This window comes from Haemorhous mexicanus, chromosome 2 (genome assembly GCF_027477595.1).
Source record: "Haemorhous mexicanus isolate bHaeMex1 chromosome 2, bHaeMex1.pri, whole genome shotgun sequence".
NCBI lineage: Eukaryota > Metazoa > Chordata > Aves > Passeriformes > Fringillidae > Haemorhous > Haemorhous mexicanus.
Genome location: NC_082342.1, coordinates 28770540 through 28797671, shown reverse-complemented (window position 1 = coordinate 28797671; position 27132 = coordinate 28770540). Strand labels below are relative to the sequence as shown.

The window sequence follows — 27132 nt, the reverse complement described above, 5'->3', positions numbered from 1 at the left end:
TTCTGTCTGACAAAGCAGTGTCATCCACTGCTTTTTCTATCCTCTTAACGGCAGAGGCTTTGCTGGGTCTTGACTCAGGCCCCATGATTGGGCTCCTGGTTGGAATTTGGGTTGCAGCAGATATTCCAAGAAAGAAGTCCTTCAATGAGGAATCTTTTCCCATGTATCTCATCCCTGGAGTGTCATGAAGGAAGTGAAAGAAGAGCTGCCTCCTACCAGTCTGTTCCCCTGCCCAGGGTGTTTCCATTGACTTCCTTGCTCCTAGCCAAGACCTGACTTGACAGAGTTCACAGCCTGATGTGCTCCTTCTCAGGCGCAGTGTTGTATGTTGGTGTGGATGTGTGTTGCTGGGCTGAGAAGGGAGTTTGGAAGTGCTGGAGTGGTTCTCCCTTCCAGCATGGCTGCGTACAACACATGCACTATTGCTGAACAAGCTTCAGGTCCCTGGGGAAGTGGACTTCCTATACATCTCTTTTTTTCTTTTTTTGTGATCTCCTTCACATCTCCTGGAGACTGTCTCTACAGTTGAAACATGCAAAAGCTTGAGATCTTGGGGCACATTTTTAGGCCAGTGAAATGTGAACTGTGTTCTGGGACACCGGTGAGCACTAAGTAGGTAAACTCTAATAAATAGAAACTCAGTTATTTCATTCAGCCACTCTCCAAACATAAGAGTGGATTGTGGGCCAGAAGGTCAGGCACCATGATTCTGGTATGTGTGCTGCTTTGCAAAGTAGCAGGCTAAGTCTCAGTCAGCCCTATACCCTGCATTTAAAACTGCTTGAGATGGAGTTTTCAGCCTCCATGGAGCAGTTTGTTACAGAGCTTTGCTGTTGTCACAGCTAGATAGCTAGTCAGAGGTCTCGCTGCAAATTTTGTTGCTAATAAAGATGATTGGTGGGGAAAAGAGAACTATTTTTATCATGCAAATTAAAAGCATACTACATTTATCTTTTAGCATTTTTCTATCTATTTTTCTTCTGTTTCTTTTCTATCCCTTTGATGTATCTCCCTATCTCTATCTCATTTCCTACCTTCCTTCTTTCACTATTATCACTTTCTCCTTTCACAGGGAGCAGAAAGAAGCATCTGCTGCGCTTTTTGAATTCCTACTTAATCCTGCCTGATCTCCCGTTATGAGAAGGCTCCTTTCCCTCTGGTACCTTTGTGCTTGGTACAGATAAGTTTGTCAGAGCCCTGCAGAGGGTCCTGTGCTTTTGGGATGCTTCCCAGGTAGTGCCTCCCTCCCTCTCCTCCCTCGCTCAATCTAAACAGCTCATGCTCAGATGCTAATGTTATCACTCATTTCTTCCAGCCTGATGGATGGAAGATGGATGGAAGTGACGCCTGGAGCTTTCAAATATGTTCATTAATTAGGCCTCCTGGGGTGTATTCCCGGCTGACCACTCTGCGTGCGTATGCGGAGCTGGCGGGCGGGAGGAGAGGGCATGCCTGGCTCTGGAGCATACGCTGTGCATCCTGCCGGTTTGCAGGCTTGCTTTAACAGTTGGTCATTCCTTAAAGCCTCATCCCCCTGCAGAACTGGAGAGAGCCTGGGATGCCTTGGAGGGGCAAAGAGATGCAATCGAGTTTGACAGGATTTGCACCACAAATTAAGTGCTGAATGTTCACGTTTGACACTCCAGTTCCATGGAGCTTTTGGGTAGCCCTTCACAGAGAAATCTGTCAGAAACCCAAGCATCCAGAAAGCAGGGGGAAAGCCACTCTGCCACCTCCTGTTTTTCACTTCTCAGAGGATGCAAAACACCAAATTGGTGCTGCATGGCCTTGTCAGCTCAGGTGCGCTGGGGAGGAAGGTACTGTCATGGCAGGGACCTTGCACAGTGCCTTCCCTCCACTGCTATCCCACACCTCCATGCTTGGTGTTTCATTTTAGATGTAATGGGAATGTGGTGGCAGCACCACCATTCTGCCTGACTGATTAAAAGTAAAAGTATGACCCAAACTCATTTAATTATGTTCAGCCAGGAACGTTCTTGTCAAAAGACTAGCAGAAGCTTGGTTTCATATCACAGATTTCCCATTTCCAAAGGTAGATGTATTTTCTCCATCTGTCCTCTGTGGTTATGGATTATTGCTGTATGTGCTGTCTGGAGCAATGCTGTCTTCCAGCCTAGAAGTGCTTTACTCCATTGTTGTATTGCTTCCTAGAGCCTGGAAAAGACTTCACCTTATTGTGGCTTGGGTACAGAAATACCTGTCAGTAGGTTGTCCTATACTGTGAGCTGGGCACGCAGTTCTAAAAAGCTGTGCCTTTGGTGGAAGTCATCCCTGTATGGGCAACAGGTTTGTGCCAGTCTCAGTACAGCAAAACCTCCCACAATAGCATCCTGTCCTTAGAGCTGAATTCCTTCCCTTTTCTGTATGTTTACTGTCAACATACAGAACATTCCTGTGGCAGTATCAAAAGACAACTCCTTCTGAGCTTCTGTGGTTCTAGGATTTACCTAGCATCTTTCTCAAACTCTTGGTTCCTCCTGCTCAGAGACTACTCTTGTCCTGCTGTATTGTTCTTTAGCCGTTCAACATCCTGCTTAGAGGTAAGCAAATTACCTGCGGATATATGGGGCTCTTGCAGAAGCCTCTGGTGGGTAGCCTTTCCACGTATCTCTGTGGGCTGTGCGTTTCAAGCCACGCTGATTTACCTCCAGAAGTAGCCATCAAGTGTACACTGTTGCATTTATTCCTCTCTGCTCTTCAACAAATGTTTTCGCCAGGGTCATATTCTAGCTTGCAACCTATCTCTTGGAGCATTTATTGTGTTCAGCCTGCATCTAGGCCTCAGGGTAGGCCTCTGCTCCTTGCATTGGTCTCTCTGCTTTTTCTCCTGCTTTCCCTCAACACCGCACGCCCAAGCAGCAGAAAGCACTCGGGCTGAGGGGACACTGCCCCAGTTCACAGCCAGGCAAAAGGAGCCGGGCAGTCAGATGTACTGCTGGGACAGCTGCTGAGGCGGATGGAGAGGCCAGAGGCTGTCCCTAACCCCCTTCCCTTGTCAGAGGTTGCCCTCTGTTCAGAGTGTCAGCGTGGCCGCCTGCATTCCTGTTCTTTAGCCTGACTCTCTCAGTGTGGCCTATGGTAGAAAACAAACTGCTCTTACCCATTATCTTTTTGCCAGAACTGTATGGGAGAGAGAGTTATTAGACCAGCAGTTCCTGGCAGGTCTGAGTGGGAGGCAGAGGGATGAGGTGTGAGAGGGATCCTTCTCTGCACCTCTGGGAGCAACCAGCCGCAGGAGCAGCTTTGGCCTCAGCAGGAGTGACTACCCCTCTTCTCCCAGCAGGCAGACTGCAGAGCCCAGCATTCAAACCCACATACACATTTCTCAGTGGCAGGCTGGACTTTGACAAAATAAGTTTTAGCCTTCTGACTTTAGGCTGACTTATCTTAGCTGGTTTTTATGGAGTTTGAGAAGCAGCCTGCAACCCTTGAAAGGCCTGTGCACCTGAGGTTGGAAAACCCTCCTCCACCAGGCAAAATCATCTTCATGTTTATGTGAGTGTGTGCAGCAGCTTCTCCCTCATGTTGTTGTTTTTGAACCGGGGAGAGCTGGTGTGAGCACTCGCAGAAGGCAAGGAAAGCAGTCAAATGAATATTGTCGAAGCAAATTCAGGCTTATTATTCAAACAGATGTTCATGAATATATTTTCCCATACTTGCAGAGTTTTAATTGTAATCTGACTTGATGGGCACATGAGTTTAAAAGTAGAAGACTGAATTTATGGAAGGAGAGATGATTTGGAACATGAACTACCAAGCCAGAAAGTGAGAGTTCATGTCTGGCTCTGCACAAGCATAGGCACATCACCTGGGCTTATTGCTCCTTGTCTCCCCTGGGTCCCAGGGGTGCTCAGATCCTGCTGGGAAAACACGCCGGCATCCTGAGCAGGACTATTTGTGTGCTGAATTGTCTGTTCATTCATAATTATTGTTTTCTTTGCTTTACACTGTTGGCAAATATAGTGGAGATTTGTCGCTTTTTTATCCTCCTGCCTATCACTCCCCTGCACCCAAGTCAAGGGCTCTCCTCCTTTACTCTTCTGCTTTCTCAGCTTCCATGGGAAGCTGTCAAAACCTTTCATGGTGGCACTTCTGTGAAAACAGGTGTCTGTGAACTTTTGGTGATACGATGACTTCACTGCCTGGTGAGCAAGAGGAGAATCTGGGAAAGAAGCCAAAGCCTGATTCTACTACAGTGATTATTATTATTTCCATTAGCAACTATGGCAGGAAAAGTTATGATAAACAAGGGAGAGATAAGTGCGATTTGTAGGTGTTTAAACCCTTCTGTGCATTATTTTTTTTTAATTTGTTTCTTTTCCTCCCTGAATACAAACACTGATTTAAAGCTAGGAAAGATTTGCTTCATTTTCACCCAGAGCCTGGTGATATTACAGGTGCCCACATGTGGGGTAGCGCAGCCTATTCATTCTCACACAGTACCTATCACACAGCAGGTAGCAGCCCTGACTGCAGATGAGATGACCTCTCCTCTGACAACATCTGGAGGGTCAGAGAGGCATCAGCATGTCCCTGAGGGGGACAGTCCCCTCCAAGAGTTGTGCTGGCTGCCCGTGCAGCTTCCTCACCCGGGAGGTGCGTGGGCAGCGCTCACCTTGGCTGGCACCGTGGTTCATCTGGCGTGGACCCAGCTGGCTGCAGGTGAAGGCAGCCTCCTGAGGATGGTCTCAGGTGGAGGATTTGGACAGAAATGAGCCAGAGAGTGCAGAAAAGTGCGTAGGAGAGAGGTTGTTTTGTGATGGTAACTGCTAGCATAACTGTGCTGAGGCAGCTGTTAAAAACAGTGATGCTTAAAGAGAATGTAGTACCCCTTATGGTAAATGACGTGGTAGCACACACTCTAGAGATGGAAACCTCCTGCTCAGCCTCCTGCAGAGCTGTAAGGCAGCAGCTGGTAAGAGAGCCATGGCTCCAAAAATACTTGTGGAAAATGCAACACCTCTGCACATGCTGCCTGGTCCCTTGGTTTCCCTTCCAGGAAAACAAAAAGGAGCACAAAAAAGTAAGTAAAATTGAGGGCTCAGCCTTTTCCAGCTCTTGGGAACCACAACTAGTTTTAAGGATACCTGGGGAGAGCAGTGAGTACCTGCTCTTGGCTTAAAGAGAAAAGAAAGAGTTTGGGGAGACTTCATTATGCAGAGTAGCATTGATCTGAGATTTTAATAATGCAGTGGACTTTTAAGTGTTCCAAACTGTGAGATTTTTTAATTAATTTTTAATCCATGGTTTAACATTAAAGATTAACGTGTGTTTCAAATTTCAGAAAGGGATTTCACCCCTGAAAGGCTAAGACTTTCTTCAGTGGCTTTTTAGGGTTTTGTTCTATTTTACCTTTTTTTTTTTTCCTTTTTCTCCTTGCTGGGTGCATAAAATATAAAGAAAATAGATTAAAAAAAAAAAAACCAAACCAACAAAAAAACCTCCAACCAACAGCAAACAAACAAACAAAAAAACCCAAAAACCAAAAACAAAGGAAATGGAAAACCCAACACACCAACACACAGGCTATGGTTGGGGAATTTTCAACTTGTTGTTAAACCCTTGTCCAGTCGGGCTCTTTCATATTAATGCTGCTCTGTGTGCTTTTAGACTTGGCAGGAGAAACAACATCTGTGTGAAAAACTGAGCCAGCTGTGCAGAAAAAAAATGTTAGTTCAGAGCAGTTGTGTACTTTGCTGCTTGGGCATAAGCAACTTCTTACATCTGTTACAGAGGGAAAATTTGCAAAATGTTTTCCTGAGACTTTTACTCTAAAAGACAAGGGAACCTCATGGCAGTTTTATGCCTGCAAAAGTTAGCAGCTGTTGTAAAAGGGAATTCGGGACATCATGGGAAGGGAAGAAGAGAGGGCAAGCATAAAATCAGGTGGCACTGTGGGGCTTGGTCATCTGGGGTTAACTCGAGATCTTGGCATCAGAAAATAAGGTGGTAAGGAGGGAGCTGCATTGTCAGGTACAGTAACAGCAGCATCTGCATTCCCAAAGTCTCCTTTCTGCATTGCAAGCATGTTATGGTTGTACTCAGAGTTTTTTGCAAAGCTGCTCAAAGATTTTGAGGATTTTATAAGCATTTGATAGTTCCTTGAGGGTGCCTGCTTTCTACCTCCCAGCCTGGAATGCTTTGGGCCAGGGCTGCTTACAGAAAATGTTTGCTTATAGAATCATGTTGGCCTCCAATGGAGCTGAACATAGTGAACCTTCTTGGTTATTCTTTTTTTTCCTTGATAAGATGTGTGGGTGTGTTAATTTGAAATCAATACTAATACTTAGTACAGTGGTGGAGAGAGTGATTAATAGGCAGAGCAAGGCCCATGAATCAGGTTCTAAAGTCCTGTTCCTGTCTTGCCATTGACCTGCAGCATGGTGTTTGGGTGAGTTATATCCTTGCTTCATCTTGGTTTTCCTCACTGCAAAATGGAGACTCTGCATTTCTTCCTGGCATATTTTAGAGCTACCAGTGCAACTTTCTGCATTTGAGTTTTTCAACATGATGCTGTGTACACAACTAAAGTGCCAGAGGGCTGGCACTGGCTGGAGGGGAAAGTGCACAGCATCTGGGAAAAATCAGGCTCAGTGATCTTGGCTTGGATGCTTAGAGCTGCAGATGCTTCAGCTCCGGGTACACGATGAGCAGGGAGAGCCTCTCAGCTCTGGGATGTGTTTCTCTTTGCACCCTGTGCTGGCACATGCCAAAAGGACACATAGCAGATGGACAGCAGATTTGTATTAATCTGCTGTGTACATTTCATCTGTTGGTCCTGCTTCCAACATACAATGTGGGAATGATCAGCCCAAATGACTGGAGTGTCGGGAACTGATTTATAGTCAGCAACACTTACACCAGAGCTTTGGATTTTGGTGCAAGCAGGTTGAAAAGATTGCACTTCCAGAGGGCAGAGAGCATGGAGTGACTCTCCTTCTGGGAAAGGACTGCAAAGTGCTTAAATTGATGTGTTGCCGTGGCTTTTGTGTGGAAGTCTCTGTGCCTGACCCTCTCACCTTGAGCCACATGGGGACCAAACTTCACATGGAAACATCTACAGCTCCAGCACTCTGGGTGTTCCCATGAGAAGATTGTGATGAAGTTGTTTGTAGCTAAAGCAGGTAACAAACTGGACATTTATTGCAGGGAAGTCCTAATATACCCTCTCTGTTTCATTTCATTTTCTCATAGTGAGAGATCAGGTCGTGTAATGGAAGGACCAAAAATCAGGGTAAATTTCCACTGGGAAAAGACTCTATTCACATGATGTTGAAAGGCCATAGCACATTAAGTAGGCATGTGTGTATTCACTGCACTGGTACTGCATAAAATTATGCAAAGTCAGAATTTATGTAATATCTAAATAGATGGCAAAAGTTTAAATGGGTTGAAATAAAGTGTTCTTACCTTATTGAACTGAAGTGTGCCAATATTACCATAATTAAATGGGGAAGTCAAAGCAATTCATTTTGTCTTCACTCACTGAAAATGTCGTCAAAGTTGATAGTCTTACAACCTGTTTTGGTTTTATTGAAAACTCTTCTTTTCCCAGTGGAATATTGTCCTTTTACAACCTTTTTTAGACAGCTCAACTCATAATCTGAAACATTCAATTACTGACCTGACATTTGCCAGAGCAAAAGACAAATTTGGGTTTTCCTTTCTTTCAATTTAAATTAAAAAGATTCTGCTTTTTTTGTGTGTGTTTCCTTTCTTTTTGCTTGTTTTTAATGATTTTAATAATTTTAAATCCAAAGTAGTTTGGGATTAATGAAATTTAAGATATGGAGGTCTAATGTCTTTGAATATGCCCATGTAAACTAGTTTCAATGTGACTGCTTTGAGAGACTTTGCTTTAATCAGTCTTTTTGGAGACAGGGAAGTTTCACAGTGATTTTCCACATTCTTAAGCCTTAAAGGCTCTCTCTCCTATGAACAAGCTACAGGAGTCTTTTTTTTAAACCCCAGTTTGGCAAGATACTTAAACATGTGCCTAATTTTTAAACATATATTTCCACTGACTTAGCTGCTTTTAGTGGAATTTCTGGGACATATCAAATTCACCCAGGCATCAGTGCCCGGCTGAGCAGCCCTGGCTCCAGGTGGGCTCCTGCTGGCCATGCAGGTGGCAGCTTTGGTGGAGCAGGACTCAGTCAGGTCACAGAGCAGGAAAACTTTTAAGGGAGCTCAAAGGTGTGATGAACAACAAACTTTGGCCAAGTATCCTTCCACTTGCAAAGCTTGAGCACTCCACAGGATGAGAGCATTTCGTACATAAGACACAAAATGGGTGTGGAAAACAGACAGCCAACTATTTGGCATTGCATCAGCCAAAACTTATGATTTGCTGGACCAGATCCTTCAAGAATTTGGTACTCCCCCTGGTGACAGTCCCTCCTGACCTCAATGGTCAGGAAAATGGGATCAGTCTAGTAATGAGAACTTTTCCTCCCAGAAAGGGCTTGTGAGGTTGATTCCTTGGTGGTTGCTTTTATTTTCATATATTTAAATCTTTTAAATTATGTTATTCAAATATTTAAAAATATTTAATATTACTTTTTTGTGTCTTAGGCACCCTTTTGTTAAGGGGTGACCCCACCATAGTCCCCCACAGGCCAATATAAGCAACCATGGGCTGACGATGATGCTGGAATATTCCAGTAACAGGGGAAGACAGGTGAGGTGGTCCCAAGAAGCATTTGGAGGAGCTCCCCTGCATTTGGCTTGGAGAAGTGAAGCCATTTCTTGGAAGTTATTTCCAATCCCCACACCCCACTGCCCACAGTCCCCTGAACTTCCTAAACCCCAATCCCATCTCTTATTCTACCACTGCAGCCTCACAGTGCTCTCCCTAAAGCTCTCCTTCCTGAAGCTGTCCTCATCCCCTCCCTTCAACCTGAGCTATGTCTGGTCCAGCTTAACCCCACCCTTGCAGGGGACTTCCTTAAGGACTCCCAGATGATGTCAGTGGTGTCTGCAGGAAGGGAGACAAGATGCAGCATCCAGCAAGTCCCTGGATCTTCACCCAGCCTGTGTTTAATAGCGCAAGCCCTGCACCTTTTTTGTTCATCACCCACTGCTCTTCCTCCTTTTGGAGGAGGGTGGACATAACTTTTGATACTTTGGGTGAAATTAGTTGGATGAACCATAGGTTGGGATGTTTGCACTGGAGTTTGACCTAAGGATGGTTGTCTGGCAGATGCACTCCATGCTGCTGCCTTTCCCCCCCACTTGAGTTGTATATTCCAGCCTGTCCACCCATTCATCCTGCGTTCCCCTGTGCCAACTCCCTTCGCTGGACTTTAATCTTATTCCTTATGGGCTCTGTCCTTCCCACTCAATATACCATTGAATATATTTAAACCTTGAATTGTTTTTCCTTATTAAGCAGTTTATCACTGTTGCAATCTTTTTTGTATTTTTTTTTTTAGCCAGAAGAGAAGGAGGAAATTTATTCTTTCGACCATAAATCATTTACAAAGCTGCTGGGCTGTTAATGTATTTTTTATATCTTGGCAAACAGAAAATAGAAGTGAGTGTCTTAGTAAAGCTTTGCCGACCTGTTTTAATCTCAGCTTCCTAACCCTGATTCTCTGTTCCCCAGTCTTGGGAGCAGGTACATTTCTCCTGTAGAGGCACCAGTGGATACCTTCTCCCCAAGGAGACAACGTTGCTGTGTCAGCAGTGTCACGTGCTGTTGCCTGCACTTGGCACTGATCCGCAGCGTGACAAATCTCTGCTGACTGGGCTGTGCTGGGAGAATACTAGCAAAGAAATGGGATCAGGGAGGGTGGAAACTCAAGCCTGTTTCTGCTTCTAGAGCCTGGCAAGAGCTCTAATTAGATGCCCACTCTGGGGTAAGCATGTTACATGCAGCTCTCAATTCATCCCATGCAGCCTCAACCTATACTTTTCATATGTGGGCTCAGGTGTGGTTACAAATACCCACAGGGTATTTGCTTGAGGATGCTTTCAGAGACAAGGGCTGGCCATGGTGGAGCTTCCCAAATGTTAAGAGCTGACTTCAGTGAGGTTTTGCAACCTGCTTAGGAAAATTAAGCCAATGCGTACCTTCACTGCTCTTAGTCAGTTCCGTGCATTTTCTCTATTTCAGGAAACATAAATACCAATCTTCGTGTAAAAGGTGAATTTTCATTTCTGGTGTGCTGTGACAAGCAGTAAGATAATTAGGAGGAGGGATGTGGGAGGTTTATGTTGGCATCCCACCTAGATGAATGGGTAAGTCTGCAGCTCAGAGCTGTTGCTGCAGGCTTTTTGCAAACTCAAGCTGAGCTTCTTACCTTAAATGTACTTATAGAAACGTTTGATAAAGTTTCATCCCCAAGTCACTTCAGCTGAAGTAACAGGCTGTGGTCATTTAAAATGTTCTCATTCCTAGACATCCTTTACTGTAGGACGATGCCTTTGCTGTAGCAGTGAGCAGGACAGGACAGTGTGTCTGCAATGCAGCTTTCCCCTCTCACAGCAAAGGAAGTTAGAATGTCCCCACTCCTTCCTCAGGAGGTTATGCTGCTTAATGCCTAGCTATGAGGTAGAGGAACTGTTTCTTTTCAGCTTTTGCTGGCTTTGGGGCAATAACATTGTGTTGAGCAGCAAGGCAAACAGCAGAGGATGACAACATCTTAAGTTACTGAAGCAGGATTCCCTAGAGCTGATCTATCACAGGAGTAAGGGGATGAAGGAAATGGAACTGTGTTTTCCAGTCTCAGTTTTGTAAAAGACAAAGAATAGGGAAATAACTTTCTGTGCCCAATTACACTTTTGCTTTCCTCCTTGTCTGTGCCTGCTATTTGGAAAATAGTGTTTCAGGCATCCCTGAAGGACCTGAGGAGAGGGAAATGACTGGCATCCTGTTGCAAGGATGCACCACTCTGTTTGTACCTTGGGTATCCTGCTTTGTGTGGCCTTAAGCTATCTTCTGTAGACAGATTGCCTGCTCCTGATTTGCCCACCTGAGTCCCAGGGTATGAGTCATTGATGACTCTCATTCTAAGCACAGCCAGGGATGGACAAAATTGACACCAAATGGTCCCACAGAGGGGGCTGAAATAGCCTTACCCACTCCTCCCCTCTCAATTTAGGGGAGAAATGAGGGAGCTCTTGAGTTCCTGTTCCCCCCTGAATACCCTCTGGCCTTGCTCATCTGCTACATCAAAAAAAAAAATCCCAACCTCCGAAGTGCAGCTGCTCCTTGAGTCCTCTGCAAATGCTGTGAATTCAAGGACTGCCAGCTCAGATCACAGCAGTTTCTGTTTCCAGCCAGTGCCGCATGCATCGGAGGGAAGTGTTAAACTTCCCATAATGTACTTAATAGTGCAACACTACACCATGGAAAGGGGATTAACGCATGCCCTGTGCACAGACATTGATTAGTTTCATCCTAGCTAATGTCATTGTAGACGCTATTTTTGTTCCTCTCAATGTTCCTTTGTATTTTTATAATCTTGCTATAATACAATGCAGTTGTTTTTTTGCTTCTAACTTGCACACATATTGCATGCAAGGCAGCAGAGATAGATGCAAGGTATCCATCCCAGCTTGCTTGAGCTGCAAAGGTGGCAGCTCTCCTGGCAGCTTCAGCAAGGCTTGGTAGGAGCACATAAGAGAAGCCTGTACTGGGATCACAGCAGGAGTCCAGAACTGGGAAGGAGCATTCGAGTCATTGGCCCCATGGAGGCTGCATCACTAAACCAGATTTGGGTTCTTGTTCCCACTTAGCTCACGCCAACAAGCCTCTCTAACACTATATTCTTCTTACTGTTCACAAACTTCTTCTGCATTTCAAGTCTGTGACTAATTAAACAGAAGCATCTATTGGGAAAGCACAGTTCAGGTGCTCAGGGAGCTTAACATCACGTGAACTCTGCTGCCTGGAGAGCACAGCCCCTCTTGATTTCCCTGGTAGGTTTGAGTACTCAGCAGTTCAGCAAATCACACTCTTGAGGTCTAAACCTGAGCACATGAGGATCTCACACTAATGGGGACCCTCTGAAGATACCTGAAGCTGTCTGCCTTGCTCAGCAGGATCCAGGGAGTCTCTGCCAGAAACAGGGAAAGAATCAAATTCCTCAGTATGTCATGAGAGCCCCCTTTCCTACGCCTGCAAGAGCTAATCCAGCTCCTCTGACAAGGACATGGAAGGGAACTGACACAATTCTGGAAGTATGTGAAGCTGAAAGTTCTTCTGCCATTTTTATTTTGGTCATAGAGTCCATTCTTCATCCTGTCTATGGCTGCAGACTGGGGAGGTCAGCACAGGGAGATATGCTCTATGTCATCCCAATCAGTCAGTTGCTTGAAATCTTCCTCCCATTTGGCCTACAGAGAAAGACTTATTTCCAAAAGAGAAGATGGCAGGGGTGGTAGTGACTGCTGCTGACTGGTCAGCAGCTGAAGCCAGAGTGGAGTGGCTCAGCTGGAACTTTCCGCTGTTAGTTTTCTGTCTAGTTCAGATGAGGTTATAAATGGTAAGGAAGAAGGGTCAGTGTGATCAGCACAGTTTCAGAGGTACTGAACAGCTAGTCCAGTTCTTGGCAAGAAACACTGCAGGGCTCAACTTCAAGACCCTGACACTGTGTTTTCTCCCTGGATTAGTGTCTGCTAGCCTGCATATCCTACAGGTTGGGCAGCAATCCTGAGATTACTCTTACTAGAGTAAAATGGATCTTTTTACTTAGGAGGCTCTATGCTGAGGGGATGACTTGATACCACCAGCTGTATCTGATGGTTTCTCCAGGGATAAAGGTGCCTATTGATCTGCATTTAACAGGAATGTTAACACTACAAACACCTCAGAGGAAAAGTTAGCATCAGTATAGTTTTAATAGCTGTTTTACAGAGACCTCGCTCTAAACCATGTTAGATGGGATGGTTTTCCTGCTGTTTGTTCCAGTCTGTCCTGCAGAGCCAGCAAAGATAGGAAGGAGTGTGGGAAATTATTTTGCCTTATGCACTGTTCCATTGTCTCCCACAGGTTACTATCCCATTGCTAACCTGTCAGCCTCTTGTGTAACGTGCCCTCAAATTGGGGTACAGAAGCAATCCCCCTATCAATGTCTGGAGCAAACTTTGCCCTCTTGCTGTGAGCTGGCAGAGGGGCTATTGTTTGCTAGAGCCCTTCCTTCCTCACTCCATTACTCCCACTATTATTGTTCCAAGAGGGTTTCTACCAAGCATCCTTCCCAGGAAAATTTGTGCTAGAGCACCTTTGAACCAGGATGCAGTGTACTATGACAGTGTGAATCTGTCCCAAATACCTGCCCTGCAATGACTTTGGAGCCTGGAAGATTTTCCATGGTAGAATTTCCTTAATGAACTGGAAATAGTCTAGCTGGGCATATATTCAGATCTGTGCTCTATTGCAGTGCTTGGTGATGTTGGTTCCTCAAGCAGGGTGGAGTCTACTGCAAGCTGCCTCCAGACACTAGGCTGGGTAAATATTGTGTTTGGTCAGATAGACTCTGAACTAGCAAGTGTGCCATGTCCAGAATAAAGCAGGATACACCATCCCTGGTGAGAATGGGGAAGACCAGTATTCAAGCATCTTGTTGAGCAGCCAGTTTGGATGCTGTCATATCATGCCGGATGACTTCGGTGTTTTCTGTGTTTGCAACTGCAAGCCAGGCGCCTTCAGGGGCTTTTGAGTGCTTGCTGCAGAGGCAGGTCCTATGGCAGGTGTTCTGCCTGCTTCTGTACCCATCTCCTCCTGCTGTGAGTCACTCCTTCCTGGGTTGTAGGTTTTGCTGCTGCTCAGTGCGTTGATTTGGCAGTGTACCTCAGCTCATTCAGGGTGGAAGACATTTCTCTTCTTTAGCACAGGGGGCAGCTTTGGTCCCAGACTCAGAGATGTGAGGCAGGCAAAAGGCACAGCAACTTATCTTTTCCTTTCATCTCAGGAAAAAGACTGCTCTGCAGTTTCTCCCTCCATTGCCTCCGGTTGCCAGATGGAACACTGTGCTTCTACCCTATTCTTAAAACTTCTGTGTGACCTCATCTTTGCCTCTCTAACAAGGGACACAAAATGTCATACTGCCAAAGGTATCTTCCCCAGCATGTGGCAGCAGGATTGCTAATTGTGCTGGGACAGGCAGGAGCCATTCCAGCCATTCCCTGGGTTTCGGATGCAAGCTGAATCAGCTTGAAGCTTTATTCTCATTTTCCCCACAGTGACACACATTCCTGCACATTTTCCCTTGGGGTCTGGAGATGCAGAATGCACACAGTTGAGGGTTTCTTTCATCCCTTTCACACCTTCTTCCTGCCTTCCTCCCCCAGGACATTTTCTTCCCTGGCTTGCCAGCACTGCAGAGTGAACCTGTACCCTGGTCTCTACCTTTGGGTATCAGGACTTTGCTGCTAGCAAGTGCCAAAAGCTGCTGATTCTGCTGGTGATCTCTGGAAGAAAGGCGAGGCAGTGAGTGGGAGCTGGGAACATTTTTCTACCAGCTTAGAATGAGTCAAAGTGCTTAGATTTGCCCATGTCTTTCAGCTTCACTGTATCTGGTATATTCTGAAGGCTCGGTGAAACTTGCAACCCCTCTAGGGCAGCTAGAAAATGTGGCAGCATCTGACTCCTCCTTACACTCACCAGGGAGGGCAATGCATACTGTGGGACTGTGTCCTATGTGCTTATGTCATGATGTATAAATTACCTACATAGACTCCTTCATGCTTAGCAGGGAGGGAGCTGGAAAAGCAGCTACTTGGAAAAGCAGCAGCAGCAGCGAGCCATCAAAAATGGAATCAGTTCTGTTGCCAGAATAATTACTTGATCCTAAAAATGTGAAGAAATTCTGAAAGAGCCTCTGCAGCCAAAACATTCTTCTGCTGACTGGTTTGCTGATAGGGGACAGAAAAATGGAGCATCCCTTCTAATTAGTGATGGGAGCTTGCTGCCTCAGGATCAAAGGAGAACGCTGTTTGCTGAATCAAGCCAAGATCAAAGTGTCCTACGTACAGGAAGGGCCCATTCCTCTTTCTGCTGACGGTGGTGTACCCTGCTCCTCCTCTGGGCATGCTGCTTACAGGGCTGCTTAATTACTAAGTAAGGAGGAGACTGCAGTCACAAGAGAGGGTGTAATGGCCATTGTAATCCAATTCTGAGAGATGGTTTGGTGGTGATCGATTCTTTGTCTCTCTGAAGTCATTAAACTTCTGAATGCTTAGAAAATACCTGGATTGTGTAACTTTGCAGAAGGAGACTTCTTACAATATCCTTTGCTTGATTTTTCTGACCTCTTATATGTAATTTGACTTAGTAGGCTGTATGTGTGTGCATATATCTATATTTGCATTTATATCTACTCAAGGGAATTGAAGTCCTCATTCCTTAGGCTGCATTGAAAAATCCTTATCCCAATAGATATGCTAAATTTGAAATCTCTTTTCCCCTCTCTCCTCTGCCTCCCTCCTCTTGCATTAATACAAACCCACATTTTTGCAATGCCCAATTTTGAAATGTTTAAACACAAATCATTTGGTTGAGTTTTCCTAGTAGGTGTCACCCTGGGCATACAAGTTTCTAAGTGTATGTGACTTTGCATGCATCCATCTGTGTTTTGGGCCATGACTGTTAAATGTGTGGAAGAATGCAGTCACAAAGATACCTGCATAGATGGACAAGTGCATGTGTAAATATTACATTTTCTGGTAGTCTTGAGATGGTGCAGCTTCTGAAGAGGGTTTGGTCTTTGCTCTTTTGGCTGTCTCACTAGGAAAGTAGTCATGTTACAGTACTGCCTGCCCAGTGCTGTGCTAACACACCACCCTAACTCCCTGTTCATGCTGCTGGAAGAGGACCTTGCTTACGTTTCCTCATGCCTTGTTCACTCTTCCTTGTCAGAAGTGGCTGTGTGTGTTTTCCCCAGCTGTAGCCCTGCAGGTGTCACTCAGCTTAACAAAATGAGTCTTTAAGTGCCCCCTGCCTTATACACCAAAAGAGCCAATAAAAGGACCAAGGAGCAGTTGGCATGCCCTAGGCTGCTTGAGGTAAAGGCAAGCCTGAGGAGCTGGCTTGTCTGGTTGTTTAACAAGGCAGAGATAGCACAGTGAGGTGTGCTCACAGTGAGGCCTGCAAGATGAGATAGCTCATCTTGCAGGCCAGGTTCAAAGCAGCTCCCCTTGACAAGAGAAATTAATGGAGCCCTCAGCTCCTCCTTAGTGCTTCCTTGCTCTGTGGCATTCAAATTAAAAGGGATGCTGTGGTGCCTTGAAAGGAAAGGGAGATAGTGTGGGCTGTAGGGTGTTGCAGCATAAGAGTGGGGTACTGGCGGGGAAAATGGAATATGTGTTTTCTTTCATTTTTAAAATTGCTCAGGAGTGCATTGCAAAGTTCTCAAATGTAGCAAAAAGTATTTTTACGCTGAATAAATTACGCATGTTCTATTTTAGTGTTTTTATTATTCTGCAGGATGTTTACAATCAACTAATAATAAATATTAGGAGTAGGAAGAGGGTGATTAGACATGAAAACCTCATCATCTTGATGACTGAGTGATTTAAGTAACTAATCCTGCAAAGCAAACTGCAAAGTCTGACTTTTCCAGTAAATTGGAACACTTAAGTATTGCTTTTTCTGAATGACAAGAATTTGAATGTGTGGGTTTTTCATGGAACGGAAAGTGGAAGCGATAAGGAATGAGGTTGAAAAACACACAGTGCTGTTCCAAATGGGATGAGTAATTTCTTTTCCTCTCCTGGAGAGGATCTCATTAAATGTACACTGGACATAACAGAGGATCTTCCTGCACCATGTTGGAGAGAGAGGTCAATGCAATAGATGTTCAAATCATTGTGACTCCCTGCATGCTGTTTAGCACATTCATGATGCTAGACTGGATGAGTAGTCATGGCAAGACAGCCTTCAAATTTCAGCCTGCAGAAAAGACAATTCCTTGTTGGAGTCACATTCAGCAAAAGAGATCTCCAAAGTTGACGTGGATCACTTCTGGGCTTTGGGCTACTGCCACTGCCTGGCCAGCCATTAGAAAATGAGGAGTCCAAATCCATTCCCAGCCTGTTGCCCACAGACACAGCTGGAAGGCAGATGCCTTGTGATAAAGGTGATGCTTTTTACTGGCTCTTCAAGTTATTTACTTCTGCTTGCTACTGACAGACTTGCAGAGGAGATTGATGGATTAAGCTTCCACCAGCTGTTTCTCATCCAGCCACCTAATTCTCTGAGATGTTAGCACTGGAGATTAACTGTTTCCCTAGGAGTTTCCAAAACATTCCATATTTTTAAGTAAGTTTCAAGACAATGAGGAAAGTCAGACACAGGGTGCTTTTTTCCCCCAAAGTAAGAAACTTGTGAGCTTCACCTGAAGAGGTTAAGTGAAATTTTGTCTGACTCTGTTCTGAAGCATTTCTGAGCTTCCCTGAACTACTTGGGGCTTTAAAGGTAGGAGATATGGATGAAGGAATGGAAGTTTGGAAGAGGCAGCTGAGTATTTGCCAAGTCATGGAGTACTGCAACTCTGGAGCAGTCAGTTCAAACACCAGAACACACAGAAGGCTGTGCAGGTGCTAGAATCTTTGGGTTCATAGTGTCTGAAGCTCAGCACTTCCAGGCTCTGGTGCTGCATTTCTACTTTAGACAGCCTGGGAAGGATCTCACAGACAAGCATGTGCGGACACTCACCTTTTCCTCAGACATCAGCCTGTTCAATATCTTGGTAGTTCAGATAGAAAACTCTTCTCATGAAGCATTTCACCTTCAGCAAACCACTGTCTCTTGGCAGAAAATAGAAACTTTGCAGGCAGCCCTTCCTGGATTCAGCAAGAGAATAGGGTGGTCTGCAGACAACACCTGGATGTTAGCAGTATTCTGCCTTCTTCTCCAGCACCCTCCCACATGCTTTGAACAAGAAAACGGTGAGCTATCTTATAGAGACATAGCTTTTTGTAGTCAATATTTTGATTTTGTGGAGAAAAATGGTTTAAAGCATTTTAGTGCAACTCAAAGTGGTGGTGGAGACCCCTTGGTTAGTTTCATTTGACAAGATTTTGGTGGTAGGAACAGAGGTATTTCCCTGTGTGACTTGAGTCTTAAAACGGCAGCCTCGACCAGCCGTACTGGGAAGCTGGGGCTTATCAGGCTTTCTTCTTTGTGCTGTCTATGTGGAATGCAAACAAGTGAATGGTGGAAATTCTGGAAAATAAATGAGGTTTGATGAGATCCTCCAGAAGCAATAGTAATTTTTCATCACTTAAATAGAAATGACTGGACTGGAAAATATTTCAACTTTTAACCTTTTAAATTAAAAATATTGTTAAAATACTTCTGGTCTTGCTGTACTTTATGAGGCATAGAAGTTGGAGGAGAACTGTGTTTCTTGGTTAATATTGCAGTTTCTTTTTCTCATTTCCTAGTGTTGGGTATCATTAAGATTGATGGGTTTGAAAACATATCTTTCTCTTAGACACAGCTTGGTTGTTCTCATAGCCCTTTGCCTGTTGCCAAAAAAAATCACGGCTGTTCTCAGAGGCTCTGAAACTACAGTTAAGCCCACACTTTAAAGGACCACATATCTACATTTGTCTGTAAAAAAAGTCTGCATGAGAGCAGAGTGATCTGTGAGGGAGGAATATAAATCCTTTTAGACTGATGTAGTAGGATACAGTTGTGTAGGAATGGGATACTGAGTTGTGACCTGCAAGTGTATGAGACCATCTGCAGTGCTTTGAACTGTGCGTCCTTCTCCTGAAATGCTTGAACTGTGTGTCCTTCTCTTCCCAGGTCTGGTGTGTCCTCTGGAGGTGTCAGTTAGTTCAGGGAGTATCCAGGTTGCCCGAGGCCAGACAGCAGTGTTGCCCTGCACCTTCACCACTAACGCTGCTCTCACTAACCTTAATGTCATCTGGATGGTCATTCCTCTTTCCAACGCCAACCAGCCTCAACAGGTAGGTCTTTTCTTTTGGGAGCAGGTATTTCCTTGGGGCTTTCCTGTTCCCCAGTGTGTTCTGGATGTAGGGCCTCTAAAATGCTGAGTCTGTGGTTGTCCCAGAATTTCATTGTCCCTTCACTGCTGAACATGCCATCTGGGTATCACATAAATCTGTTTTCTTCAGTGTTTTGTTAACAGATGCACATTGTGTCCTTGTCTGGATGTGCAGCTGGGGCAAGTGTGTGTGGAACTGTTTTACTGCCCTGGGCCTCTGGTGGTTTGTGTGTTCAAAAGAGCACAGGAGATGTAATCCAGGTTTTGGTGCACTGGATGTGGAATTTGGAGGGCCTGGGAGTAGCTGCAGCTTTAACTTGTGAAATCTATGTAAAATGTCCTCTAGCACATAACTTCTCATAGACTCATCATCCCTTTTACTTCCCTTCTTATTTTTTTACTAGGCACTAGCTTTAGCAAGTCCATTCTTATGAATACTAGCAAATGAGAGTATATAATGGTGGGCACAGGAATCATAACCTGAGATCTGCTGGCCTGTTTTTTGCCCACATACTCTGACAACAGAAGAATGCCATTTCTCTGAAATACATCTTGGGTCACACTGCCCTGATCACATTTTGTATTCAGTGTAAGAGCCTGCACTGAAGAATACTTGCTCCTCAGGGACTTGGTCTGAGCACAGTCTGACTGGCGGAGGCTGTGCAGGTTCAAAGGTTGCATTGCCTGTCATCCAGCTCATCCCAAAGATCTTCAGTAAGCAGTGTCAAATCATGGCAGGATCTTACTGACGGAGACTCAAAGTGATACTGTCCACTGGACAGATGCTTTTCATCAAGGTATTCACTGACCTGCAGAGAGCCTCTGCTTCTGTACATTGATCCTTTCTAGGTGGGTAATGACTACCATATGAAGGAGGCTGGTATTGCCAATCCAGCTACGCCAGAAGATTTGGGTACCTTTCTGGTCTGTTACCTTTATGAACATTTTTATTGATGTAAAATGAGCTACAGAGTGTGTTCCTGTTTTGGAAAAACATCTGTGCTAGGATGTATATTGAGGTTTGCTTATTCAGAGATCTTTTAGTAACTGGTCCTTTTGGCTTTGAAAGCTCATATTTTGCTTGCTGTTCTTCCTCCTTTCTCAGCTCCTGCAAAGTGTTGTTTGAGCCTTTCTTTCTTTTCCAGGTTATTCTCTACCAAGGGGGTCAGATCTTTGGTGGTGCACCCCAGTTCTATGGGCGAGTGGGGTTTGCTGTGACAATGCCAACCACCAGTGCCTCCATCTTCATCAACAACACTCAGCTGTCGGATACTGGCACCTACCAGTGTTTGGTCAACAATCTTCCCGACCGAGGTGTCAGGAATATTGGAGTCATTGGACTTACTGTCTTGGGTGTGTTTATTGGTATTATGGAGGGGGGTGGGGGGTGGGGGGGTAGGGCAAGGGCAGAGATTAGGGGACCTCTGTTCATGACAGTGCATCATGATCAACACGGTACTGTGTGCCTTTGAGCCCACAGACATCCCGTGGTGAGGAATGGGCTGCCTTGTGGATACTGTGGGAGTCTGTAGGGCACATAGACTTCATATGCAGGCAGTGTGTAATGAAGTTTTAAAATATGGTGGAGAGAAAGTTTTTGTGGTGGTGTTGTGATATGGAGTTGCAAAGTAGCAGGAATAAAGTACGAGGACATCCTGGAGGGCTGAAAGGAGCACAAGGGGTTTGGTGCATAGCAACAGGAGGAGAGAATGACTTTATATCTTTGCTTCCTTTCCATTAAAGCTGTTAGTTCTGGATACTCCCATTGAAGTTAAATACTCCAAAGTGCATGCCATTATAGGGATATGAAAGCAAAACTCAATCATAGTAAATTTTGTCTGCAGTTCTGTTAACTTTCACCATCCTTGCTATTTCAAAGACAGAAATTGTCACTTTTTTTTCAAGGGAGGGATCTAAGAGAACTGGGTCCTGTGAAAGTCAGCAGTTAGTCTGTAACCCCGATGGGCTGGTGGGTCAGGAATCTTTGTGTGAATTGTCTCCCCCCAAACCATAATGAGTTCTTGTCTGCTGCCTCCTTCTTGTCCCCTTGACAGTTCAAGCCACTGTCCTTGCTTTCCCCAGCAGCACATGTCCAGAGTGAGCCTGCATTCCACTGTTGGTCACATTTCCTTATTTGCTATCACCTTCCCCTCTTCTCTCGCAGTTCCTCCTTCTGCCCCGCTTTGCAGAATCCAGGGGTCCCTGGACGTGGGCAGCGATATCACACTGACCTGCAGCTCGGAAGAAGGCATCCCCCGGCCAACATACCTCTGGGAGAAACTGGACAATGTCCCCAAGTTGCCCCCAACTGCCACACAAGGTGCTCATTCTGTTGATTATCCTCTTATTTCCCAGGTGGCAGCCTGGGCTGTCCCTTGTCTGAGCTGCCAGAGGGGGCACGGCTCATTGAGCGTCTGCCATCATTTGCATGGTCCCTTTATTGGAAACGAAGATTCCTAAAGCCCATGGTGGATGGGGTACCCTCCAGAGGCCACTTAAATTTTTGTGGGTTTTTTTTTGTCCAGAAACATGTTCTCCGTTGAAAAACAAGGATTGGGTTGAATGGAAGAGAGAGAGAGTGATTTCTAGATGTTGGCATGTGGCTGGAAATTTCAGCTGCCAGCTCACCTGCATTTTAAACCAAATGAAAGACCTATAGAATGGAAGCGGGGAAAAGAGAGGCAGAATCATCCCAGGAAAATACAGTCAGCTTCTCACAGTTCTCCATCAGGAAACGATGCCACAATTCTCCAATAAATTACTGCCTCCAATAAATTAGAGCTGCTTTTCAGATGTATGTAGAAGTAGGGCTTTGATCAAACTGGTGTTTCCTGGCCACAAGTCAGGTTTTCTTAGCCTAGGTGTCCTGATCAAATACTGATAGCTGTACTTTTGCCCTTTATCTTGCTGTATTCTAAGAATATGCCACCTTTCAGTTTCATATAATTCAGGAATGAGGAATATTGGCAGAGCAGGAGATGGGGAGCCCAGGGATGGGAGAGTAGGGGTTCTGCAGAGCAAGACTGAATTCAACAAGTAGATCTGAGTATAGGTAATTTTCCATCTCTTTCTTCCCTGTTCTCGCACAACGCTGAGAGTCCCAAGTTTTCATCTGCAGAAATTCCTCTATAAGAAGAGAAAGAAACATCTAGTGTAAGCTCCTTAAGGCCTAATCTTGTCTCTGTGTGTGTATGTGCACACACAATGCTTCCATCTAAAGGTTTTTTCCTAACTTATTTCTCTCTTAATAATCTCACACCAAAATTCTCTATTTGCTGGCTTTGCCTTTTCATGGTTTTCCTCAAGGGGGGGAGGGATTTAAATCCTTCTTTTCTCTCTGACTAGACCAAGTCCAGGGCACTGTCACTCTCCGAAATATCAGCACTGTGTCCTCAGGTCTTTACCAATGTGTGGCTTCAAATGCCATTGGAACCAGCACTTGCCTTCTGGACCTGCAAGTCATTGCACGTAAGTATTTTGCCAGGGGAGGCTTGGCCACCTGTTTCTGTCTTGTGACAGTAAGGTGTGTAACCATGTTTGCTGTGAGCCACCACATGCCTCTCTATCAGGAGACAATCATGCCCTGGAATGGGAATATTGCCACTCTCCCCTCCCAAGCCACATCAGTTTCACGTGCTTACAGATGGCCACAGCCCATGCCTGATTTCTTCTCCATGCTCTGTTCAATCATCTCCACAGCTCACCCACGGAGTATCGGCCTGATTGCAGGAGCAGTGGCCACAGGTGCCGTTGTGCTCGTTGTTTGCATTGTGTTGGTGGCTGTAGCACTGTTCTACTGGAAAAATAAACACAAAGAAGAAGAAGAGGAGGAAATTCCCAATGAGATAAGGTAAGGGTCAGGGAAAGCTGGTGATGGGGGACCTCCAAGTTAAGCTGTGGCTGACAGGAGGGAAATTGGAAACCTCATTTTTGTTAATCCTGGGTGCATTCCCCCGGGTCAGGGGAAGATGTCCATATATATTCAGAAAATGGAGGGAGAAAATGAAAAATGGAAACAATACATTTTGTTTTCAGTATTGCCTTTAATGCCTTTAATCCCTCTGCCAGCAGGAGGGATGGGACTTTATGTTGTTAGCTCTGTAGGAGAGTGATGTGGGAATTCCGGCACATAATGCCATACAGTAATACCTGAAAAGCTCTGGAGCTGTGATATTCTCCCGTCACAGAGGTTACAGTCACAGCTATCATTGTCTGGAACTGCCTTTCTTTGTAGACCCATGAGCATGGGTCATTTGCCTCAGTGGCAAATTTGGCACATGGAGCACAAAGGTACGTCCTGCAGAGAGGGACGAGTGAACAGGCCAAGGAGCAAAGCTGATTCACATTGGTGCTGTCCTTCTCTTTGAATCTATGACCCCAGCATGGTAGTTAGGGGTGGGGGTGTTGAACAAGTGGGCCAGTGTCCTCCATATGCCCTCATACCTTCTTCTTCCCAGAGAGGATGAACTGCCACCCAAATGCTCCTCTGCCGCAAAGACGTTCCACGCTGATGCGTCCTCATCAGAGAACGACACCCTCACCTCCTCCAACACCTACAACAGCCGCTACTGGAACGACCCCAAAGCCAACCACGCCACAGACTCCTTCACCCGCTTCAGCAACAGCAATGATGCTCACCAGCCCCCCTTCTCCCGCTCAGGGAGCACGAGTGCCCGCCCCGTCTACGCCAATGGCGGCCACCCGTCCCCGGCTCCCACTAAGACACTGGTGGTGACGGCCAGCACGGCGCCGTCGCCTCAGGAGGTGATCCGGAGCAATGGCTCGGTCAGCAGGAAGCCACGGCTGCCGCACACTCGTTCCTATGCAGTCAGCCAGGCCACGCTGGAGCGGATCGGGGCTGTCCCCGTCATGGTGCCCGCCCAGAGCCGGGCTGGCTCCCTGGTGTAGGACCGTGTTGGTGGCTGAGAGCTGAGCAAGGGGCCTCTCATCCCTGGTGGGGCAAAGAGACTCTACTCCTTCCTGAAAGGCAGCGAGGCGGTGGGGGGCTCACTCACTTACCTCTCCACCTGCCCTCCCCTCTCGAGGCTGCTGCCAGCTGGTGGGACAGCCCTGGCCAAGCCGCTTTCCCCCCAGCTGCCGGAGCTCCTTGTGCCAATGGACGCCACAGATGTGCCAAGGCCAGAGGAGCAGGGAGGTCGGGGCATGCTCCCGGGCTGCTGGGCCCCAGCTGGGACATGCACTCGGGCCTGACCCTGGGGGGAGCTTTTGCTTTTATTTCCTGTTGGTTTTGTTGGGGACTGATTCCATCCATTTGGGTCTTTCAGGGAGGTTGGGGAGATATATATATATATATTATTTTTTCCATTGTTGTTGCTGTTTTGTTTTCCAAGAGGATGATGACCTGTGTTGGGGCAGGGAAGGTTGGGCAGCCCCAGCTTCCCATGGCCCTGGCTCCGCTGTTGGATTAGGGAGTACTGTGCACTGGGGCTGGGTGTGGGGAGGCATGGAACAGGCTGGAGGGGTGAGATGAAGGCACGGCCACCAGCCCAGGCAAGGGGATGGTTGGCTGAGGGTGTGGGCCAGGAAGCATTTGTCTTTATTTTTTGCAGTTCTTCCCCCCACCTCAGCACACACAGACACACACAGGCACACACACACAGACACAAGCAGATCCTCAGACTGGGTGTTTCTCCTGCACTAGGTTGGAGTGCCACCAGAGCCCTATTTAAAGCTGTGGAGGATGCAGCCGTCTGAGCATCTTTCGCTGATACACTCGGTGCAGGGCAAGGCTGCACCACTGCTGCTGCTGCTGTTGCTGCTGCTGCTGCTCTAGGGCTTGGATCTCTTTTTTCCTTTTCTTGGGATGTTGCTGGGGTTATTCAGAAGGCAGAGAGGAGTAGGGTGGTGTGGTGGAGCACCAGGCAGGTTCATGAGGCATCTGTTGCCCCTGGGCTGCCCTGATTTGGGGCAAGTGACTTAAAACCCCGTAACTTTGATGTTTGCATGGTGGATTTTATTCATCAGACTATGCAGGGCTGGGCAGCATGGCAGGGCTTGGAGCCTTCACAGAGAGGCATCAGAGTTTTCATTCCTGCTCTCCCACATGCACAGACATGTTAGCAGGATTTGTTTCCTGCTTTAGAATGCAAAGGCTTAATGAAAGCCCCCACACTATCTCTCAGCCTCCCCCACTTCCCTCGACATCCTGGGACTGGGTACTGGTGGCATCTGCCAGTGGCCCTGCCACCTCCTTGCAGCCTGGCAGGTGGTTGTGGCTGGCACCTCTACTTTTTTTCTATTGCAACTAAATAGCCTTAATCAAAGCCAAGAGTTGAAACCTCTGAAGGAACCTGATGCCATTTGGAGGGCTGGACTGAGGGCTGGGATTTCCTCTCCTAGAGACCGCTGGTTCAAAGGGGCCACACCTGGATAGGTGTTTTGGCCCTCCTGCATAACACCAAGCCTTGCACAGGCAAAGGCAGCGATCACCTCAAAAAAGCACCAGAGCCCTCCCAGGTCTGCTCTTGGAAAAACAATGTGGGGAGTCACAGGTGACTTCCATAGTTCTCACAGTGAAAAAAGGGTCTGTTTAAGCCAACAGACTCTTCCTCATCCCCACTTTCCTTGTCCTGGCACGGCTTTACTTTCCCTAGCAGTGCACAAACCTTGGGCAGGGCCTTCTACCTGAGCAGTACAAATGCAAGCACAGACTCTGAGGAAGAGGAGGGAGAGGTGAGGGCTGGGTTCCCATGTGGACACACTGGCTTTTTGGGAGACTGGGAGCTCCCAAGCAGCACTAGGTTTGAAGCTTGGCTGAGATTTTGTGCCTTCTTTTCTTAAAATAAAAAAAAAAATAAAAAAAAGGAAAAACGAAAGAAAAAGGAGATAAAAAAAATCCAAAATCCCTTCTTTCCCCCTCTACAGCACTGCATCCAGAATGTGTGCAAACCCCCCTGGCGGTGCAGGCAGGTGGTTACTCTGTGTGTGCACGCATTTCACTTGTGCAGTCCTGTTTCCTGCCTGTCTGCTCACTTTGCTGCTGGGTGGTAGGATTGATGGGGGAAGAAGAGTGGCTTTAGAAACCCTTATGTGGGAATTAAAAAAACCAAAACAATCAAAGAAAAGCCCAGACACATTCTCTCTGCTTTTGTAACAACCCCAGTGTGACATTTACAGGAACACTGCCCTCAGCAGGTGCCCTCCTCTACTGGGAAAGCTCTTCTGGTTCCTACCCTCCATAAGACTGTTTGCTCCTCTTTCTTTGTTCTTTCTAATTGTATAAAATTCAATAAAATTTTATTCATATAAAAAAAGGATTTCTGCCTGCCTGCTGCTGCTTTTTTCTTCCTCCTACCTAATTCTGTAACTACAATGACTTTGGCCATTAATACTTATCCTTGATGTGACTGGCAGTAGGCAGTGACCACGCAACCGAGAGCTGAATGTTATTAGGCCAGCCTGTTTGGTAGTGAGCTCTGGTACTAGAGCCTTGTTTTTCTCATTCATAATAGTCTGACACATTGCCCTTGAATGTACATTTTCCCAGGCTTGCAAGGTCGCTACTTCTCTAGACAAAGGTGAGTTTTATTTTCTGTCTTTTGGCAGGGGAGACTCTATGCTGGCTTGAGTGATGTAGGAAAATGCTTTTTATAATTGCCAAATTTTGCTCTCGTATTGGTTTTCCAATCAAAACCACGGCATGTTTATCCCAGATTCAAAATCTAAGGCAGTCACTGACTTTCTTGGGCATTTGAATAAGTTTGAAGGGGGAAAATGTTAGGAAATTAATGGAAGTGCTGATCCCCATGGACAGAGCATGTGAAGTTTCAGTGTCTGAGCATTCACACTCTCAGGGCATTAGGGGACTGCAAAGCATAGACTTCTTAGTCTGTATCAACAGCTGCTACCAGAAGATTATAATTAGTTAGGGCAACCTGATGTTTTGCCAGGGATTTTGCATTTTTCTCTTCATGTTTCATTTTCCCTATTTCTTCTCTAAAATCCCACAGATATTCTGAGAGTGATTATTAAAACCAAAAACCTGCAGATCCAACAGCAGTGGTAACTCAATCCCGCTGCACATGCATCATGTTCTCATTCCTGGGTATTTTTCAAAACCTACTTCCAAATGCTCTTGTAAGTGTGTTTTCAGCTATAGACCTTACTGTAAATAAGACAGCTGCATTGC

The 27132-nt window shown here is 46.0% G+C and overlaps 1 protein-coding gene across 1 annotated transcript in view; it reads left to right on the top strand.

Moving 5' to 3' along the window:
- IGSF11 (immunoglobulin superfamily member 11) overlaps nt 1-26260 on the top strand; it is a 102938-nt gene extending 76678 nt beyond the window's left edge. The window contains exons 2-7 of the mRNA XM_059838038.1: nt 18782-18945; nt 20129-20336; nt 21148-21303; nt 22329-22451; nt 22683-22833; nt 23441-26260. Coding sequence (XP_059694021.1) covers nt 18782-18945; nt 20129-20336; nt 21148-21303; nt 22329-22451; nt 22683-22833; nt 23441-23891 — 1253 coding nt within the window. The 3' untranslated portion in view covers nt 23892-26260. The remainder of the gene's footprint in view (nt 1-18781; nt 18946-20128; nt 20337-21147; nt 21304-22328; nt 22452-22682; nt 22834-23440) is intronic.
- The last annotated feature ends 872 nt before the right edge of the window (nt 26261-27132 follow it).